Consider the following 12986-nt stretch of genomic DNA (forward strand, 5'->3'; position numbering starts at 1 on the left):
AACAAATTAAATAAGGGAGAAATATGAATAACACCTGAATTTGACCTTTTTTAGAAGAAGATAAATAATAGGAAGCAAGACGATAGACTATAAACCCCAGCAAGTCTCCTTGAAATGTGCAAATTGCATTACTATAAAACAAAAGGTACAAAAGACAATACAAAGAGGGCCCAGCCCGACAAAAGATGGGCCTGCTCAAAATATACAAAATGAAAACTGAAGTGAGAGCTATCCACTTCCCTAATAAAAAAAAAAAAAAACTATCATCTAAGGCCCTATGGGCAGATACATGTGCTACCATATTTTTCTTTATTTCTATATAAAGATTCTAAACTAGTTTAAAAGCATTCAACGAGGAAGAGTCTTCTGCATAAGATGGATGTGCTTTCGATACTTAGAAGTTTTGGACAGTTGGAGAGCAGAAATGACATTAAGATTGTCACTTTCAATGATCCCTTTTGTCTCATACATCCATCAATCTAACCAATTGTTGCACTCTCCTACTTGGTTCCCAATAATGGGCAATGTTGTAGTTTTTGCTTCGGAAAATGGAATTTATTGGTTGAAATCATAGCTTCCACAAGTAGTAGAAGCAAGAATAGGAGTGCCAAAAGCTCTGCCATGTTTCTTAGCATTGTGAGCCCTCCAACACTGTTAGACAAACTTGCAATAGACAGAGAGGCCCCATCATGTTGCAGTCCGAGGAGGTAATCCCAGTAATAACATCGTTAAGAGAGTCGAAGTTCAGAATATAGAAACCCCAATGCTGTAGTTTTTGCTTAGCCTCCATAAGGAAACGACACCTCCCAATCACATGTTCGATATCTTTATGTTTGGTACAGCCCCAAGGGCTGTGCTTATCATCCGATAGGCCTCTTTGGTTTAGCCAACATTGAGTTGGAAGGGCATCTAAGCAGCCCTCCATGAGAAGAGGCATTCACGGGGGTGGATCTTGAGCCATTTCAGCTATTTAAACCTGCTATGGACTTCCTCAATCGTTGCTTCATAAGAGAGCAATAATGGGTTTTCCAGTAAGGGCGTGCATAAGCTCCACTTGATCGTGGCGCAAGTGGTAGTGTATATGGATCTTAGAAATTCTATTGCATAGCACCAAGCCAAAGCATTGCTGTAGGCGATGTAAGTTCCAGTTGGAGTTGTCAATTAAATGCTCCTACGAATTGCCATCACAAGCTTCTATATTTATAAATGAGGGCCATTTAGTAAATGGGATAGAAGGCACCCACGTATGTTCCATTATGTTGATGTCATTGCCGTTAGAGATCGTCCAACTTAATATTTTGAAGAGCAAAAACACCCGTGGTTAAGATTTTACCAGCAATTGAGTCTCTTTTTTAGATCACGTTCCAAAAGTTGAGGCCGTATTCAGGTTGCAGCAGCTTACAAAGAAGCGGATATCGATTAGAAATGTTGTCCCAGGCCATGCGAGCACGAAGGGAAAACATCCATTTGGTGGGGGCGTGAAAGCCCAGTCCACCCATTCTGGTCAGCTGGTTTACAAAGACCTCCCAATTAACGTAGTGCATGCCTTGTTCCAAATAAACTCACGACTGCATTTTTCAATATCATGCAGGGTAGATACAGGAACTTCTGGTGCGTAGCTAAGTAGGAAGGCATGGAGTGCTAGCAAGTCTCCGAGAACAACCAGTCAGCGATGATGCTGAAGAGAAGTGTTAAACAAGGAATTTGTAACTTGCCCAGTCCAGTTTTTAAGAATTTCTCTGTTAGGAGTTCTGTAACTTAAACCTTGAGACTGTGATCAGTTCAAACACTTAGTTTTACAGGATATTTTAAATGAGAGTTTTAAAAATCTTAAACGTTCATTTCTTGGGTTCAGAAATCTGAAATAACAATTGTGCAGTGCCAAAGTGAATTTTCTGTGTGGAAGCTGGAAGCTTCATATAGCTAGTGATATAATCATTGAGTGGAAATTTACTTGTAATCAGTATAAATAATCCTAAAATTTTCCCGTATTTATGAAGATTTTGGCATTATCAAAAGTTAATAGCTTCATCTTCTGTTGCAGGACCTCGAAAGTCGAATCCTACTCGTTAACCAAATTGGGAATTCCGATCATCTCGAGACACCAGATGTGGTTCTTTTGATGAAATTGTTGATCGTATCCACCCCCTTCAGCTTAATTGATCATTCTTTTTTTAGCAAAATGGGCTGTTCAAATTATTATTTTTCCATAGAAGCTTGTGCTAGAAGTCAAAGTCAATGTCATTACTGTTTTGATTTTTGCATTAGCTGTTTAAGATATTCTTAAGATGTAACTGTAAGGCACTCACAATGCATTTTTGTTTTCTTAAAGAACTTGGTAGGATCTTTCCCAGTAAAAGATTAGATGATCTGACAAGTGTACTTACTGCATTTTATTTTTATAGATGGTTTGATCACATTAAACCCCGACTATCTGATGATCATGTTATGAGAATGGATGTTTAAGACTCGACTTATGTTAAGAAATGCAGAAGTAGATTTAAAAAACTTGTGCAAATTGTATAAAAAATAATCTTATTCTATTAGAATTAAATAAAAATATGACATTCAATAGGATGCAATGGAGAAAAAGGATTCATGTATATAAAAGCTTGTTGTGGTTGTTGTTGTTATAAATTTCCTGGCATTATTTAGTATTCATTCTGTATGTATGAGGCTTACATTTGGAAAATCATGTACCAAAATGGAAGCAAACAATTGCAGCAGAAATGGTTTCGGTTCTGCTTTTTTCTTTTGAAGCCGTGTAATTCTAAGTTGGACCCTACCTATATCAATTATTAAGGTTTATTACCCTAACAACAACATGGACACTTTGGGAGGATTCCACTTGCTCTGGTGTATCAAGATGCATGTTACATAGAACGGTTTTGCATACTGCGAGTAAGTACTTGGAATCAGATATTCTACTCAATCTCAGTCAGTTTCTCATTCTTGGAACAAAGGTAATTTTCCAGTAACTTCAAATTATTTGTGCTGCGGCTCATACTTATCCTGTGTTTTGTGAACTACTAAGGATGCTCTAACATCCTTAGAATCATCCTTAGGCAAGCAGGTGGTGCAGAACTCATTTCGAGGTGACACTTACATCAGTGGAAGAGTTCCAAGAGGAACAACATAGAAGTCTATTTTATCAGGTACTAAAAAATGTAATTGCATATCATTATGTGATTTCGAATTTTTATGCTTTCATATTTATGTTTGCAGTTTTCCTATTTTCTCATGTTATCCATTCAAATGTCAATTCTTGTTTTACGCAGTTTGTGTATTGTTAATTTATAATTTCCAATACGTTTTATTTGTCATGTTCTTCCTCATCATTTACTCTCCCAATTCACTCTACCTCTTTTCTATGTCCATGTTCTTTCTCATCATTTACTCTCCCATTTCACTTTAACTCTTTCTATGTCCATGATGATATGCGCTTGGTTCTTCAAAACCATTCTCATCTTTGAACTTCGAAGTTTTATCTGGTATAACTGCTCTAGAATAAATATTTCTTCTTTAAAACACTTTCAGTGCTTGGTATCAACCTTTTGCTCCCTTTTTTTTTTCTTCATACAGAACAGAGTTATTTACAGTTTTGATAATGACTATTCTCCTGCTTTGTCTAATCATTCTCGTTCAAGCATAGATTGGTCCTATGGTCCAATCAATATTTCTTTCATTTCATTATGTTCAAGCATAGCTTTAAACTGTTATTTTATAATTATTTGTATTTTGTGAGCTTGAATGTTTAAGAAAATGAAATGGAAGAGAAGAAAAATGAATGTTTATTTCTTTTTTAAATTGTTAAATTTTAAGGCTTACATGATTAAAAGGAAATAAAATGTTAAATTTTAAGTCATACATGATTACCCTCAAATGGTACTGACAGGGGATGCGGTGTACTCGTGCCCGTTAAATAAAATGATAAAGGTGAACCTTCGGGTGCAATTTGAGGGTACTTTTGGATATATTTTTTAGAGTACTTTCAAGTACATTTTTTAAAATACCTTTGGATATGACAGTAATCTTATTATGACACTTACATATGTTAAAACATTAAATACTTACAATGAAACGGAAAGGGATAAATTTAACATGACAATTTATGATTTTATAAATACTAAAGTGTATTTTCTTTGGTTATTCATGCATAGCATTGACATAATAATTTAATGTATATTAAGATTATAATTGTTCACTAAGTCAAACTTACTATTTTAATTAATTAGTTTTTCAAGAAAAGAAAAACTTTAGATTGATATGTCTGGTAGGAGAGACTTGGTTTATAATAGGAGGATTGCAGTTGATAGGTACTAATTTATGATGTATTTGTAGTTTTTTTACACTATTTTCTTTAGATAGTGATAAACTGTTAAATAGTGTTTGAGATAGTCTTCAAATGATTGTCGTTGTTTCTTGATGTTTTAAATTTATTGCACTTTGTGGCTATTAATGGTTCTTTCTTTTATATTTTGGAAGTTTTTGAAAAATGTGGAAAGTAAAAATTAAATATTAATACAGTGCGACCGCAATTTCCGTTTTATATTTCTAAGCCCTGGGCTGGGTCTTGACAAACGTTGCATCAGAGAAATCATGTTGGATCATTATCTAAAAGAGCCATTAAAATGATTAAATTATTTCATAATTGATATTGACTTATGTTTGATTAAAATTTTTCTTTCATTTTTTTTTCAGAAATATGAAAAATCAGGGGGAAGAAGCTAGAGATTATACACACCCACAGATTACTGTGAATACAAATACATTTAGTGAGATGATGACTGCAATACTGCAGTTGCTTAGAAACTCTTGACTCAGGCCAGTTCCAATGAAAGAGGTCGGATGGATATGTACTTAAATTTATTTAAGGATATGCGACCACCTCTCTTTTTTGGAGGAGATCTGGTGGATGCTGAAAATTAGCCGCTAAGAGTTAAAAAGATCTTAGATGGATTGTCTTGTCCTCCGTGAAAATATGCATTTACATTAATATATCAAGAAGAATAAAAAGCTATGCAAGTATGCTACAAAAGAGTGATCTGCCATCTACAACTATGGTAGAGAGTTCCCTATCATCTATATATATTAAAATAAAAGAAACACCAAGAGTATGCTCGTCACAAAAAATAGCTGTCCTGTTACATTAATGTGACATACACATAAAAAGAACTTGCTTGAAAGAAGGAAAGCAGGGTCACATTAGGTAACTTTTGCTAATTCTTCTTCTTGAGGATTGTCTTGTCCTTTAGAGAGGATAGTTTCACTGGCCACATTTGCGTTAGAGAGAGAAGTGAGAGATGGTGGCGAGGTCAGTTGTAGGAGAAATATGAGGGTAAAGTCAGCCACATGATTCAGTGGGACGAGTTTGTGAGCATCTTTAGATACTGGTTCGTACCACTGCTCGTCAGGAGGCAGATGCAGGACAAATTTATCCCGTTGGTATAGGACGATCAATCCATTATGCAATGCGAGGCAGAATTCCTCATGCTCTTAGGATATCCCCCTTAGTTGATTCCAAATGCAGAGAAGTGCCATCGATTTTTATCTGGGCTGAGAGATGTGATTTAACAACCATTGATTCCTTTTGGAATTAATGATTACTCTGTTTTGGTGGAGAGAGTTTGGAGGATTGAGCTGGATCTAGAGACTACTCAGAGGATGAGAGACTTTTAGAAGAGGAGGAATTCAGAGGGTTTAAGTTTCCTTGGGGCTCTTGGTGCAGACATTCCTTCCAGTCAGTGAATACTGGTGCTAAGAAGGCTAAATCTAGCAGCATAGACATTCAGTTTGAAGCAAAGAAATGACAAGTGTGGATGGTCTCATACGGGAGAGTCTCTTTCTGGATCCAATACCTACTTTTAGTGCCATCGGTCAGGAAATAGGGTGAAGAATTACCCAAAATTGGGTCAGAGAGCTTCAACAAATTCTAAGGGCAATGTTGCACTACGTTAGAGGAGCTTTGACAGACCGAGGGCAGTTGAATCTTCAGGATCAATGCCAAATGTAAGTCAAGCACAACAAAATGTTCAGCCTAGAGTTTATGCTCTCACAGTAGGAAGCTAAACACTCTTTTGATGTCATCACATGTATATTTCACGTTTACGAATTTTAATCTGGTACACTTTTTATCATCTTAGAATTCATGTCATGTCATCTATAACACAAAATAATAATCTTAATATATTAATAAGTCGACTCTAAATTTTTAATACAGTAATTTTAATGGTAGGTATCATATTTCTTCAAAGTAGGCCGATAAGAGTTTTGTTTGATTCGGGAGTATCATATTCTTTTATAGCTGAGGAACTTGTTAAAAGTGATGCAGTTGAATGTTATTTCAATGTCAATGATACTATATGTTAGAATGTCAAATGGTACTTTTCTGGAAGTTAGTTAATCAGGTGAAGTGAAGTTTATGTTTGATAGAAAAAATTTTGAGGTACAACGTTTTATGCTACCTTTGGTGGAGTTTGAAGTAATTTTAGGTATGGATTGGATGTCTTAAAACTTTGTTACCATTGATTACAATAAAAAAGACTCAAAATAAATGTTCCTGGGTAGACTGGTTAAATTTTCAGGTGATAGAGGACTACATGTTTGAAGGCTTTTAAATTGTTGAATCGTAGAAGTTAAGGTTCTTGCTCAGGTGATAAATACTTCTAAGGAAGTACAGTCTTTGGGTGATATTCCGGTGGTAAGAGAATATCTAGAAGTCTTCCTTGATGATGTTCTAGGGCTGCTACCAGTGCAAGAGATTGATTTCACTATCTAGCTCTTGTTAGGTTCTAAGCCGATATTCAAGGCACCCTACATAATGACAGTTAAAGAGCTGCAGGAGTTGAAGAGCCAACTGCAGGAGTTACTAGTTCGTTAGACTAGACATCTCACCTTAGGAAGCTCCGATATTATTTGTGAAGAAGCATGGGAACTTCAACATGTGTATTGATTACAGGGAGTAAATATCCACTATCGAAGATTGACGATATGTTTGATTAGTTAGAGGTGGTTTCTGTATTTTCAGAGATTGATCTGAGGTCAGACTATTTCCAGCTGAGGATTAAAAACGAAGGCATAGCGAAGACAACTTTCAGGACCAGATATGAGCACTATGAATTCTTAGTGATGTCATTTGGACTGACAAATGCTCCAACAATATTCATGGACCTGATGAATAGGGTCTTTAGACAGTTTTGAGATACTTTCGTGATCGCCTTTATAAATGATATTTTGGTGCATTCAAGGGATGAGGTCAGTTTTACAGATCATTTATATGTGTTATAGGTTTGAAGGAGAATACACTTTATGCAAAATTTTCTAAATGTGAGTTTTGGTTTAAAAGTATGGCTTTTTTTGGGCATATTATCAGTGGAGATGACATCTGTGCATCAGAATAAGGTCAAGACAATTGCAAATTGGCAAGGACCTACTATTATCACTGAGGTCAAGAGTTTTTTAGGTTGGGCCTATTATTACAGGAGATTTGTCAAGTGATTCTCACAGATTGCTATGCCATTATTAAGATTGACTCAGAAGACAATGAAATTTGAATGGTCAGTTCGTTGTGAAGAGATTTTTCAGAAGCTAAAGTCTTGCTTAATGTCTACTCCAGTTTTGGTCATTCCTTCAGGTTCTGATGGGTTTCAGATTTTCAACGATGCATCTTTGAGGAGCTTCGGTTGTGTGCTTATGCAACATGGTAGGGTCATTGCACTTGCATCACAAAAATTGAAAAAATCATGAAAGGAAATACCCCACACTTGACTTGAAGCTTGCGTCAGTTGTATTTGCACGCAAGATATGGGGCACTATTTGTACAAAGTTAGATACAAAATTTTTACTGATTACCAGATTTTAAAGTATATCTTTACTCAGAAGAAGCAACTTGAGGCAGAGGAAATGACTGAAGTTTATTAAAGATTATGATTTAGATATTCAATATCATTCGAGAAAGTTGAATGTTTTACAAATGAGTTGAGTAGGAAAATTTTAGGTAATTTAAATTATTTTTTTCCTCGGCTTGAGTAACAATTAAAGATCTGGAAAAGTTGAAGCTTTCTATAGTAGAGTATGGTGATGATAATGTGGTTCAACTATATCAATTAATGGTGCAGTCCACTTTAAAAAGCAGAATAAAAAATTTTTTAGCTAAAGATAGCAGTGCTAAAAAAATCCTGGAGCAGGTTAAGGAGGGCCGTTTGGAGAGGCATGTGTTAGATTAGAATGGTCTATTGAGGTATAATAACAAGGTTATGTTCCAGATGTAGATGATTTGAGATGAGAAATTCTATGGAAACATGTTTATCCGGTTATACCATTTATCCAAGGGGTAATAAAATGTACTAGGATCTCAAAGAAATACTTTGGTGGTCAGGATTGGAGAGGAGTGTGATAGAATTTGTGGTTAAGTGTCCTTTATGTTAGTCAGTGAAGACAGAGCATCAGTGTCCTGGTGATCAGTTATAATCTTTACCGATTTTAGAGTGGAAATGAGAGGAGATCACAATGAATTCTGTGATTGGGTTGCCTAGATCACATTAGGGTTGTGATGCTATACGAGCAATCCTCGACAAATTGCTTTTGTTTGCCCATTTTTTACCAATTAGATAAAGATTTATTAGAGAGATTAGTCAAATTATATGTGGATCAAATTGTGAGGTTGCATTGAGTGCTAAAGTTTATTTTCTTTGACAGAGATGATAGATTTATTTCCATATTGTGGAAGAAGGTTCAAGAAAATTTGGGAACACGACTGACTTTCAGTACAACATTTCATCCTTAGACATATGGTCAGTCAAAGAGGACTATTCAAACTTTAAAGGATCTACTTAAGTTGTGTCCTTGACTTTGGTGAAGAATGGGAATCACATATACCTTCAGTAGAATTTGTTTACAATAACAATTACCAGACTAACATCGGGATGACTCCATATAAAATATTGTATGGAAAGAAGTGCAGGACACCATTATGTTGGGCAGAAATAGGTGGAAGAAAGATCATTAGACTGATTTGGTTGATGATGCTATTGAAAAGATTAGACTGATCAGAGATAGATTGAAGACAGTGCAAGATAGACAGAAAATCTTATGATGTCAAACACTAACCTATTGAATTTGAAGTTGGAGAGTTTGTTTTTATCACATTTAGTTCATTGAAGCGTGTGCAACATTAAGGGAACACAGGAAAATTGAGCTCTAGATTTGTCGGTCCATTTGAGATTGTGGAAATGATTGGTAATGTGACTTATAGATTGGATTTACCAACTCATATGCAAGGAGTGCATAATGTTTTTTTACATTTCTTCACTCGGAAAATATATTGCAAATAAAGTTAGTAGGTTGATAGCAGACTCTATTGATATTTAACTTGATTTGACTTATGTTGAGGAGCTTGAAAGGATTCTGAATTATGATGTGAAGAAACTACGGAACAAAGAGATCTCTTTTGTGAAGATTTTATGTGAAGAATACTACTTGAGAAAAATTATCTCAGATTTAAGAAAAATATACACAATTTTTTGTTTGAGGTCTGACTCTTTTTAAATTTTGAGAATAAAATTTTATTACAAGTGGAGATTGTAATAACTAAAATAAAAGAATAATAATGTTAATAATAATAAATTAAATAAAGAAATAAATGGTTGTCAAAGGTAAGCCTCACATGAAATTTATTTCACGCTTATTTGGAAACTTCCTTCTTTCGAACCAGAGAAGGAGGAGGAGGTAGCGATAGTGAAGGAGAGGAGGGAGATTAAGAGAAGTTGTCGTATATAGCCCTAATTGAAGGAGAAACTTTGTGTGTGTGGAAGGACAATCGAGCCTTGCTCGGGAGGAACCTCTTCTTTGAGCGTCTACGCACAACTGAAGTAGAGGAAGAGAAGCCCATCCCTAGACGAGGAGATCGTGCGGTGTTTGCGTGCTGGAAGGAGTTCAAGGAAGAAATTACGACAATTGTGCAGCATCTAGCTGTGCTAAGGAGAAGTATCTGCGGCTTTGTGTTGAGACCGATGACAGAGGAGAAGTATCTTCAGGTACATTTTTTAGGGTATCTTAGAGTATATTATTGAGAATACCTTCGGGTATGACGGTAATCCTGCTATGACTCCTAAGTTAAAATTGTAAACACTTAAAGTGGAAAGAGAATGAATAAATTTAATATGAATGTTTAATGTTTTATAAATAAATGAACTGTATTTTTTTTTGTCATTCATGTATAGCATTGTCATAGTAATTTAATATATATAAAGATTATATATGCTCACTAGGTCAAATTTACTGTTGCAATTAATGGTTTCTTTCGTTAAAAAGAAAAACTTTATGTTATTATGTCTAGTAGGAGAGACTTGATTTACTGAAGGAGGATTGAAACTAATATGTATTAGTTTTTGATGTGTTTGTAGTTTTTTTGCACAGTTTTTTAGTTTTTTTGCACTGTTTTTTTTTCAGATAGTGATATACTGTTCAATACTGTTTTCAGATATTGTTTTTAGATTAATTTTGTTGTTTCTGAATGTTTTAAATTTGTTGTACTTTGTGGATATTAATGACTTTCATATTTTTAATTTTCTAAAAAATATGTGAAAGTAAAAAAAATGAAATGTTAATACAGTTCGACCGCAGTTTTTTCCTTTATTAATTCTAAGCCTCGGGCCGATTCGTGATAAAAAAATTGTGTCGAGTTGTTGACAATGATTTGAGGAAGTATGAGGGTTGGGATTGATTCAGCTTAAGGGTGCATTTTGGGAGGTTGCTAGTAAGCAACTTCACAGTTATTGTCAAAAAGATGCTATTGAAATAATCAACTTAATGTATTTTTGGATAATTTGCTGTGTTGCAACTGTTTCTGATAAAAAAACAATTATGCTCTTATAGATTTAAATAGTTGAATGTCTGCAGTTTTCAAAATAATTATGACATAATAATACAAACTGCTCCATCAATACAAGAAACACGTTAGGAGTCTAAATTTCTCCAATACATTAATCATAGTCATCATTTTATGCATAATATTGCAATAATAAAAACCAGAAAAGTAATTAGTAATGTTATAATAACGTTCGCCTTCATATCCACATGATTGATTCTTCGAGATAATTTTCTGTCCATAGAATCTCTCCTGACTTGTTCACTATCTGGCATGAACTCTTCTATGTCATCAACCCATAAAAAAATCCTACAATTTTACGTGTCCTATTTTTGGGACAGTAATAAAATCTCCTCCCATAGCTTCCTTTATTCTTTGACGTGTATTTATAATACTGCGTACAACAATGACAAAAATTTTGAAATTTCTGATGACCATGAGCTCATTTTTCTTGAGATTATAATATTTTATTATTTTAATTACATATTAGCCTACATATGCAATTGAACAATAAAAAAAAAATTAGGCTTCATAATAAAAAAAAAGCCACTTATAAGGAAAATATTCATCTTTAAAGTTATAACCTTTAAATTTAAAATATTGAAACATTGAAGAAAAAAGAGACATCAAACAATCCTCAAAACATCTATAACAGTAAACATTAAAATGAAAACACTACGAAATATTAATTAGATATAGTCGATGAATAGACTAAGACATCTGTATTGCCTTTCCTCAATTGCATCATTTCCTGAACACTTCCCCATTGGGTGTGTTGAAATCATTTGTGCAAAAATCTTCCTTGAACAATGATTGACCTGCCTGATGTTTGAATGCTTCTACAGGTATCCATGTTGAATATTCATCCAATACTCTGAAATCAATATCTTCCCAAAATGGATGTCTCCATATTAAATTATGTAAAGTTGTCGTTGCAGCAACTATCTTTATTTATTTTTTAAAGGAATATGTTAGCATACTTCAGAGTATGACTCACTTTTTCCTCTATATGTTGAATGTTCTCTTGATAACATTACGTAATGATGAGTATCTTTTGTTGAACAATTTTAGGCTTGTGATGCACCCGTGATCAATGTTCTTGTGCACTCGCACACAGTTGTGCTTTCAAACTCATTAGTATGCACTTGCTCACCCTTGCCCTAGCTTGTAGACCTGATGGCTTCTAGCAGGTCGCCATAGGTTTGTGGACATGCACTTCTTCCTTTTTGTTAGTTGCTCTCTTCTTCAAAAAATTGTAAATACTTGTTGATTGTATGCTCACCACTATTGGGAAGCTCTCACTGGCATTCCCTCTCATCGCTACATCCCTTCCTAGATGTTCTTAAGATTATGATGATTGCATTCATTTCTTTCTATGTTGGAAAAACATTCAACAATATGAAATAACAACAAAGGAGAAGATAATAGTAGCAAAAAATTGTAAATTGCATGCGGTTCTCATTTTTTTTGCAAAAGTTTTGGGTAAATCATTGGACTCAGAATTGTTTCTCTCTCCTACCCATTTCATTTTCATTGTCTTTAACCACAACTTCACCAAAACATACGAAACCATCTTCCTATCAAGGAAAACCTATGCTTGTCTTCTTTGAGCTTGTTGAGCCTTAATTTTTATATATTATAGGCAAATTCTCATTAGCCCATCCAAATGTCGATGTCATTTACATATTCATGCCAAACTAATAGTTTGTTGATTACTATTTTGTTAGAATATTATTCCTTGTCACATCATTATGAGACTCTCGACTACATAATACTCTTCTCTCAATGTAAAATTTATGTCAATTGCTTCTCAATGTGTATGCCCTAGTAATATCCAACTTTGATGCATCCATGGAACTATCTATCATCTATATTTGAATAGTTTATCCTCAACTTTGATTACATTTCTTTCACCATTCCACCTTATACTTTTGGTTTATTTGTTAAACCTTTGCAAGTGAATGCTACTATTATCTTTTTTCAATGCTTATTGTGGCCAGAGTTTTGGTTTAATTGGATGGATTTGACATTACCATTAATGGATTGTCTTATATATTTGTGGTTATTGGTAAAAATTAGTTTTTGAAGGCATCACCCAATTCCATGCCCCCACAACCCC

At 34.4% G+C, this 12986-nt stretch overlaps 1 protein-coding gene across 1 annotated transcript in view; it reads left to right on the forward strand.

Annotated features, from left to right (window-relative positions):
* Positions 1-2050: 2050 nt before the first annotated feature.
* LOC110018014 overlaps positions 2051-12986 on the forward strand; it is a 21309-nt gene continuing 10373 nt past the window's right edge. Inside the window, exons 1-3 of the mRNA XM_020715222.1 lie at positions 2051-2137; positions 2829-2963; positions 3066-3155. Coding sequence (XP_020570881.1) covers positions 2123-2137; positions 2829-2963; positions 3066-3155 — 240 coding nt within the window. The 5' untranslated portion in view covers positions 2051-2122. The remainder of the gene's footprint in view (positions 2138-2828; positions 2964-3065; positions 3156-12986) is intronic.

The sequence above is a fragment of the Phalaenopsis equestris genome, unplaced genomic scaffold (genome assembly GCF_001263595.1).
Source record: "Phalaenopsis equestris unplaced genomic scaffold, ASM126359v1 Scaffold000002, whole genome shotgun sequence".
Classification (NCBI taxonomy): Eukaryota; Viridiplantae; Streptophyta; class Magnoliopsida; order Asparagales; family Orchidaceae; genus Phalaenopsis; species Phalaenopsis equestris.